General features: G+C 42.1%; 1 protein-coding gene across 2 annotated transcripts; it reads right to left on the reverse strand.

The window, feature by feature from the left end:
* Positions 1–288: 288 nt before the first annotated feature.
* Positions 289–8,846, reverse strand: fam117aa (family with sequence similarity 117 member Aa). 2 transcript variants are annotated; one of them, XM_039825859.1, is made up of 8 exons: positions 8,296–8,846; positions 6,834–6,979; positions 4,238–4,333; positions 3,942–4,055; positions 3,045–3,161; positions 2,571–2,802; positions 2,271–2,445; positions 289–1,668 (listed from the first exon to the last, which is right to left on the reverse strand). In XM_039825859.1, the coding sequence occupies exons 1-8, from the start codon at positions 8,417–8,419 to the stop codon at positions 1,449–1,451; spliced, it is 1,224 nt and encodes a 407-aa protein (XP_039681793.1). In that variant the 5' UTR covers positions 8,420–8,846; the 3' UTR covers positions 289–1,448. The 2 variants fall into 2 exon arrangements, with proteins under 2 accessions (XP_039681793.1, XP_039681794.1); XM_039825860.1 differs by lacking the exon at positions 8,296–8,846 and adding an exon at positions 4,849–6,612 and having other exon boundaries at positions 6,834–6,971.
* Positions 8,847–9,135: the final 289 nt, after the last annotated feature.

The following is a 9,135-nucleotide window of genomic DNA, read 5'->3' on the forward strand; positions in this document are numbered from 1 at the left end:
ACTTTCCACCACTGCAGAAATATGAATTGTTCTTGTTATAATTTCATTGACTGTTATGTCGTGTGGCAGTTGCAAAGGCAGCTATTACAAAAAATGAGGTCCTTCCTCGAAAACGTTGCGTGCCTTTTTGTCGTCCTAGGATGTGGATTACACTTATTGGTCCATGTAAGGCAATACAGATCCTCTCTTGACCAATCACAAAGCAGATTTTGGTGAAAAAAGGCGGTGCTTTGATTAAAAAACGGCAAATCCACGTGTCAAAGGCAAGTAACAACAACACCACAGGAATGATAAGGAGTACAGAAGGTTTTTAAACGCCAGAACATCTCGTTATTTTACTTTCTTCACAATGCCAACAACAGCACACTAAACAATAAAAGGGTGCATAATCAGGTCTGACAAAACAGGTCTGACAAAAAAAAAAACCTATTTTTTCAACTATAGGTATGCTTTTTTATGAGTGTTGCATAGGATCATGCTGACAAAGACAGTGTGTTATCCATTTGAACATGAACTCGAGCAGATAGAATCAACCTCTTCCACATCCATTTCTGACCAGAACCACGTGGTCCAAAGAAAAACCTTTTTAAACTCAGCTTGACCCACTCAAATTCTTAAAAAGTTGACAAAATTGCAAACATTTGATTAGAACAATGCCCCCCTTAGGCAAGTAAAGCTAATAAAACATCCATTCCTGCTTATAAAACAAAGTATAAACAGAAGGCAATTTCTTTCAGTGAATACAACAACAGTATCACCAGCCTCATAACTCCTTAAAAAGATACAAAAATATATATCTTCTTAGAAATACATTTGTAGAAAAGCAGGCCACCATTAAACTATGGGCCAAAAAATATGTCTCTTCAAACAAACAGATTTTCTGAAATTTCAGGAACAAACCCATCAAGTTTGTTTCTCAAATTAAGCTGAAAGTTCATCTAAACTTAACAATTCTTTAATAAACAGTCAAGGATAGTAAGAAAGTAATACTTGGATGTTGTAGGTGCTTGCTTTTCTTTTTACTCTGAATTCACTTATTTTAAATTTAAAATGAAAACATCCCCAGCAGACTGCAGTCTTTGTTTGAACTGCTGATGCACAACTAAAACAATATTAAGTTTTATCAAAAACTTTGTCAGCCATAAAAAAACAAACACATTTCCAGTCCTGTAGTTAATCTACAGCTCACATGGGGAATACTAAGTACGGATGAGGTAAATATCAGCTTAAACAAAGCATCCTGCAGGTGGAAATAATCAGTAAAACAGCCAGATTTTAGTTAAAGTTAATCTGAAGTATAAATCACAGTCTCTTGTTTTGATCACAGTGATCATGGCACGTTACAGCAGTGATGAGCCAGGTGTATCTGTAAAACAAATCCAGTTTCTGCAGGTTCTGGCAGTGCAGTGTGGTTTAGCCCTGAGATGATGCTCTGCTCAGATATCCACCTACTGCATGCCCAGGTGCCTGGTAGGAGAGGCCTGACCTGGGCAGCCGGTGACCGGAGAGACTGACAGCCCACGGAAGAGGAGGTCCATGGAGGGCAGGAGGGGCTTTAGAAGACTGACAGGGCAGAAAGCGGAGCCTCCATGGGGGGTAAAGTTGACCTTGTTGGGGTCAGGGCAGGATGGCTGAAGGAGAGGCTTATCCTGACAGGCAGCCCTGGAGCTAAAGAGATGGAGAGTTGGCATGTAACCCAGGATACTGGATAATTAAGGTCTCTAAAACCACAACTTTGCATGTATAATTTAATAAATTAAGAATGATTTAGTCCATGACCCAAATAGATTCAATTTAGAATTTTGAAATATATAAAAACAGGGAAATTCCCACATTTGAGAAGCTGGAACCAGTAATGTTTGACATATTTACTTGATAAAATTATTTTAATATCATAAAAATAGTTACAGCTCAATTTATTGTCAATCAAATAACCAACTTGTCATTTAGCTCTAATTTCAATCAAAATATGTGCCCATGAAATTTGTATCATGTAAACTATATGTCCACACACACAGTGATCTTCTGCCTAAAAAAAACTGGTGTAGATAATTTGTCTCAAATTAGTTTTGGTTTGATGATTGATCTTGAATGATCTTGATTTAGAGTTTTAATGATATGCTCTTTTGCTTTCTTGGTACTTAAGGGGGTTTTGGTGGGTTCCCAAAGTAAATGTTTGGCCCCTATTGGCTTACCAGCCACAGTGACTAGGAAATACATGATCATGTGATCTATGCCTAATGTGTTGGTCTAAAAAGGTGTTCACTTACAACGCCTCCTCGCACACTCGTACTCGCTCGCAGCCTTCTGGCGGCTCGCGCTGGAAGCCGTGAGTTTTGTTTGGCCAAGGAGCGGAGGAGCAGGGCTGCAACAGAGGATGGTCCAGTGCAAATGAAGGGAGTGATGTGGACGGAGCAGGACACAGCGTCTCACAGTCCACTGGCTCTGCATGACAGAAACAGAACAGAAATATCCAAACTCTTATTAATAATACGAAAATTATACATAGCTGTTTTGAACCTCATCATACGGTTAAAAAGTACATCACAAAAAAAGTAGAGTTGTCTAACCTGGCTCTCCAATGGGACAGGGAGACAGTGACGGAGACAGAAGAGATGGGTTCAATGGAGAAGGGGAATTTGAAGGAGACACAAGCGATGGATCTAAAGGACAGGGGGACTGAGAAGGAGAGAGGAGGGAAGGATCCAGATCCAGGGGGCCAGGGGAGGGCTCACTATGAGAGCCACTGCTGCATCTCTGGACAGGGACAGGGGCCCTGTGACCATCTGGGATATCCAGAATCTGGAATATTCAAGAGAAAACAATGATAATTAAGGTGTTTCATGCCAACCAGCTCATCCTCTTAGGATTGCTAACCTGTGCTATGCAGCTACTTAGACATTAGGTCAAAATGTAAGCCCCCTGGGTATTATAAAACAGTCTCAATATCAAAAGTTAGATACAAAAGTAATTATTTACTTTCAATAGTTTACTAATCTTTACCCTAACCCTCAGTGGTTGTAAGCATAGCTCAGTGGCCTAACCTCGTGCAGCTCCTCAGGTTTCTCAGAAACAAACACCTCTTCCAGCTCCAAGTTGAGGCCTTCAACACTACGTCGCAGTCGTGGAGCGAGTCTGTTCAGGGGTATCAGGGGCAGTGTCTGGAGAAAAAAGTCAAATACAGGCAAAACTTGAGGGAGGGTGCTTAATTGTGTACTTTAAAAGTTTCTTGACTTGTCTAAAATTGTGTTGTTGTTCTGGTTCTATACTAAAAACGGAAATTTCTCTCCCCCAATATCAGATCAGTGACCAGTCATAAAATGCCTCCAAAAGCAAAAAGAAAGCTAATTTTCTCCCCTCAATATTCAGTGTTAAACCGACTCTAAAATACACTGGGATGTTCACTGAACTCCTCCTGCTCCATGTTGGTGTACATGTCAACCAACAACAGTGATCACAACAGCTGCGTGCCTGGCTTTAGTTAATACTGAAATACAGAGAAACACTTAGTGTTTCATAATTTTTACAAAATGTATTTGTATACCGACTGTGTGTGTGTCAGGTTTGTGCATATTTGGGTACAAATAGGAGTTAGTACAAGCCAGATCAGCCACACTGACTATTAGTGCTTTATTTAACGCTGTTTATTACCTTAATGGATTATAAATAATTTAAATATATATATAATAGAGACCTGCCAATGTCTGCCTGAGCATTTTGCCCTTGTGACAGCATGATATGCTGGTTTCAGAATGTCTTTCTGTGACAGCATGGCAACACAGAGACATGATGACAGCAGTTCCTAAGAAAAGCACTGCTGTTTTTTATATCCCTGTTACTAAGTGCTTCCCAGTCTGCCTGTTTGTAGACCGTTTTGACATCAGTAGTCGTCTTGAAAACTTTGTTCTTTCTGTCATCAAGACAAAAGAGCAATGGGCTACCTGAGTTATGCCTGCTGCATGACCTGCTGGCAGGGGGTTGTGGGGGAGCTCATATCCTGCTGAGGGAGGGACGTGGCGGGAGCGCTTCTGCAACTGGTTCCTCAGCTTGGCCACCTGAGGGCAGAGTAGAAAGAAAAATGATTTAGGAGTCACTACTATACATTCTGAAAAGGGAGAGGTTACTCGCTTTCCCCTCAGGGGATGTTAATGCTTCACGCCATTGGTGGGAGGATGCAGAATAAAGAGGGTGAGAAGACCTGATTATAGAACTGCTGTAGTGATAAACAAGTACTCGCCTCCCTCAGGTGCTCTGCACTGCCCCACGATGCTGAGCGCTTGTGTTTGCCGGCACTTTTCCTCCCTCGGGTCTCCTCTGCCCAGGAACTTGGAGTCTTTGAAAAAAAATATTATTACATTGTGGTGAATAAAGAGTCCAGTGTTTTTCTCACAAACCTTTGGAGGCTTTGGTCGCAAAAGGCCTTTTTTTGGCAGCAATTCTGGCCAACCTTTTGGAAGCCTCTTATACTTTCTGTTAAACCCAGTGAACTCCAATCAACAGTACAACTTGAGAGTACAACCCAGAAGTGTAGCCCCACAGCTGTCTTGCGCACCTGCCCCACAACAGCTGTACAGAGGAAGGCGAAGAGAAAACCACCCTGAGCTGCAAAACAGCCCCGCTTCCACACACATTTGAAAACATCCAAACCACAATCATTGTAAAGACTATAAATACAGTGCAAGTATCGGCATTCAACACCTCAGTGCACTCAATTATTCACAAAGTCACGTACTGTAGAGGAAATACAACAAAGACAAACAGAAAACAGAAAACAAGGACAATTTTGCACACTTCTTCTTTTGTCAATCACAACTCCTTAACGTATCACTTTCACTCATATGACCATACCGATTTCTTCACATTGACTCTTGATTTTCTACCAGAGGGAGTCTGGTTGACCGCTCCCGGCTGTTGGCTGGGAGCAGACGACTGGCAGTTCATCATCACCAGGTGAAACCCAGGCTGAGTTGAGCCACAGGATCAGATACTCACAGTTCTGGTGCCTCCAGTCAACTGCTTCACACAGCTGCAGACAATGATCCACTCACTGGTGTCCATGCCATTCATAAGACAGCTAGCATTACACATTCAGCTCTCACTGTCTGCAGTAGGGCTCTGTCATGGTTTTCTGTCCCCAAAATACAACCTGTTATTTAGGTGTCAGCCTCAAAGCTCAGAGAAATAATGGTGCCATAACTGCCTGCAGGAAAACACTGACACCATCTTGTCCTGTTCAGCGGACGTAATGCATCGCCTGGCTAAATAAGTTAGAACGCGGCATGAGTCGTCATACAGTGACATCGGTGTAGAGTTACAGCTGCCAACCCCCCCAATCATCCAACACCAACAACCCCACCCTGCCCAAAACATGAACATGGGGATCATGGGACACAAACCTATAAAAAGACTCAAGGTAGCAGAACATTTGGTCTGGCCAGTGTTTCTAGCTTTGACAACTCATTCATGTATACTTAATTCCTGTTAGCAATATGGCCACAACAATAGGAACAGGATTATTTTGAATAACAATTAATCAGTTTGCAAAATGTCAAATCATATTGCTTGTTTAGCTAATCAACAGTCCAAAACCAAATGATATTCAACTTAAAATTATATAAATTAGAAAAAAAGCACACATTTGGAAGGCTGCTGGTAGATAATATTTAGCATTTTTGCTTGATAAATGCCTTATACAGTACATCTACTTGGGTTATTCAAATTCTTGGCAATTATTTTCTTTCAATCTACGAATTTATTGATTAATATTAGCATTAAACAGTGGTGTTGTATTAAAGGTTGCCCGCACACATACATATGCACATCTGTAGCACAAAGCTGTCGAATTACAGCATAGTTTAAAAGGGTTAACTACATTTATAAGGGTTATTCCGTGTACAATTTATTAGAAATCTTGCACATAAATATGTTATTTGAAAGTATATTGATTTTTTCTTTTGATTTTGTATAAATGTTAATGGAAGATGTGTGTTTGATAAATAGTGGTGTCTTGTAATCCCATGTGGGGTTGACCACTGTTGGCATGACAAAGAAATAAAAACTAACTGACTGACTAACTGACTATGATAGAATAACTTTAAAATATTCATTAAATATAAATCCACATCTGAGATTTTTTTGTACAATGTGCAGGAAAATTGAAGGTGCAGTAACATGCCTAATGAAGAATGAAAGTAATGCAGAAGAACTATGGCATTACTATGGCAAGGAGGTGCTGGGTAGGGTGGTGTTGGTGTGCATGTGTGTGTGTGTCTGTGTGTGTGTGTGGTTGAGGAGAGTGCTGGGGGATGGGGTGTCTGTATAATGAGGTCAGAAGGGGTCTGTTCCTCACAATGGAAGCAAAGGGGGTTCGCTCGAGTTTAAATTGTGTCAGGAGACGAAGACGAAGCTGCGGAGCTTGGTAATGTTAGTCGGGGCTTTGTGCACTAGTTAGGAGCAGATACAGTTGCGGGGGGGAGCGAGGGAAGAACAGCAGAATTTAAAGAAGAACAAAAACGACTATTTCCAGTTGGCTGCCTTCCATCCTCAGCGTCGAACTGGAACCACCAGACACCTGCAGAGCCAACGTCAGATATCTTGTCCTCTATAGAAATCCTTAACATTCAAGAAAAGCAAGACAGAGAGAGAACATTTGGTCTCCTGTCTGCTTTTTTCTGCAACATGAAGCAACAGGTTTTATGGGAAAGTGTTCTTATACCAGTATCAGCACTGGTATAACAGCCTGCCACTCATCTAGACCTGGTTATTACAGTAATTACACCAAGGTATCAACAATAACTTGACAGTGTCATGATATATTAATAAATATGAATCACCTGTGTGGCTTTGTCATTGACACAGGTAACAGCCGTGCTCTCTGCCTCTTTGGGCCACTGTCCCTGCAGATAGGGTCCGACGATGGCGTCCAAAGAAAGAGTTCGGCGGATGGTGGGTTTCGGTGGGCGAGCTGTGGTCCTGTCAGCTTTAAAGAACAGAAATAAAACATATTAAAGTAGGTGAGCATGTTGGTGTTGTATATGCCTCAATACTTGCCTGAACAATGTCGGTCTTGCAGACGTAATAAAAACTCATGCCTGTGTGATCACGCTTAGCTTGTAGTAACACTGCAGGTGTATGAAAACTCATTTTAGAGAAGCTAAATAGTATTTTAACACCAGTGTTAGCTGTTCATAACGGTGCTCCCAGGCTTCCTCCCTACCAATGAGCATGCAGTATGCAGAGTTGTGTGTGTATGTGTATGTGTATGTGTATGTGTGTGTGTGTGTGTGTGTGTGTGTGGCTCTTTGTAATCTCTGGCAGGTGTGGACCATGCCTTTGACCTGCAAAGCCATTCAACTACACAACACTGGCAGGTGACACATGCTATACAAGTATATCTACCACCAAAAAACACACACAGTATGTTGTCATGTTGCAGGGCAGATAGGATGTATAAATAAACACCTCTACATGCAGATGCCACTTGCATGGATACAGTTGAAGGACGACAAAGAGGCTTTGTGAAGCTGCTGCTGTGTTAGCGTGAAGCATGCAGCAGAGATCCCACAGGTCAGAGTGCAAAAGGGCGACTGAGTGTCCTAATAACATTATGAGAACAGTGTTCTGTTTCAGGGTTGGCAGCCTTCATTGTTGACTTAACTTTCTCATAGCATGTTGGAATTTTACTTTTTAGATCACAAATCAAGTGAAAAGTTTGAGTTGGTTAATAGTTGCCTTTTAATAAATAATAATGAATGAACTTATTCATTTAAAAATGGCTTCATCAACACTTTTTTAATTTCATTTGGCGAGTGCCTGTGACTGATATTATATGCTTTCCTTTAGGGCTGCAACCAACTAACAATATTTGCATTATTGATTGATCTGCTGATTCATTTCTCGATTAACCGATTTTGTCTATAAAATGTCCATCACAGTTTTTCAGAGCCCCAGTTTTTGTCCAAACTCTAAAAAATATTGAATTTACAATGATATAAGACAAAGAAAAGCAGCAGATCTTCACACTGGAGAAGCAAATGTTTGACGAAATGACTCAAGCGATTAATGGACTATCAAAAAAGTTGCTGATTAATTTTCTGTCAATTGATTGATCGACTGATCATCGCAGCTCTACTTTCCTTTGTGATAGGCCTACAATAAAGGAAAAAAAGAGAAGTGATAGGGAAGGAAAGACAGTTAGTAAATTAAACCCTTGATACTGATAATACACTTTTTTAACAGTGGACCACATGGAAGTGGACGCAGATGTAACCCCCCTCCTCCTGAGTGTGTATTTACCCGTCTTGACCTCCCGGCAGAGGAGAGCGGAGCCCCTCTGGAGCTGGTATGGGACCGTGGCTCTGAGGGGCAGCAGGCTGGGGTTGCTGCACCCCCGAGGCGCTCCTCCACTTCTGCCCGACATCCCCCACTCCGAGCTCCGCTTACGAAAACACCCACACGGCAATTTGCTTTTCTTCGTCCCGTCGTTCACTGCAACTCTGCGCGGCGCTGGCTTTACTGTCTGCCCACATTCAGTTCACCCACAGTTATGATTCAAAACTGTGATCGGGCCTCTTCTTGGGCACCCAGCTTGAGCTTTCTTTTGTGATGATGATGACCATGATTTTTGTTGCTTACTTTCGGGTCGAAGGAGCAGCAGAGACGAGCGGAGTGCAGCTTTGCAGTTTAACGCATCGTAATAAATCGCGCATATTACCCTTCACGTCGCTGTCTGAAGAGAACACCAGCAGAGACCACGCGCTGCTCTCACACACTGCTGCTCGCTCACCATGTACGCAAAGTGACAACACAACAGCCAACAGCTCTGTTCTGCTCAACCTGAGCAACTCTTGTGCAGTGTATGATTCCAAGGCAGGACGATCTGGTTGGTTGCTGCAGAATACTACTGAACACTTATTGGTCATCACATCCATCTGTCTCCTAAAGGGAACCCCCCACCCCAACACACACACACACACACACACACACACACACACACTCACCCCAACCATGGGGTCTGTCTGTGTGTGGCTGTGTGTGTGGTCCCCAAAGTGTGGTTCAGGGACCCTTAAAGGTCACTACAGAGGCTCAGAGGTTCCAAACTCATAAAATAAACACTTGACAAATGATGTTCAGTTT

This window comes from Perca fluviatilis, chromosome 15, assembly GCF_010015445.1.
Source record: "Perca fluviatilis chromosome 15, GENO_Pfluv_1.0, whole genome shotgun sequence".
Lineage (NCBI taxonomy): Eukaryota > Metazoa > Chordata > Actinopteri > Perciformes > Percidae > Perca > Perca fluviatilis.

Coding starts and splice junctions, on each gene's coding strand:
- fam117aa (XM_039825859.1), bottom strand. CDS start 8,419: ATGTCGGGCAGAAGTGGAGGAGCGCCTCGGGGGTGCAGCAACCCCAGC. Junction 6,980..8,295: donor CTGCCGGGAGGTCAAGACGG/GTAAATACACAC, acceptor TGTTCTTTAAAG/CTGACAGGACCACAGCTCGC. Junction 1,669..2,270: donor CGAGTGTGCGAGGAGGCGTT/GTAAGTGAACAC, acceptor CCATCTCTTTAG/CTCCAGGGCTGCCTGTCAGG.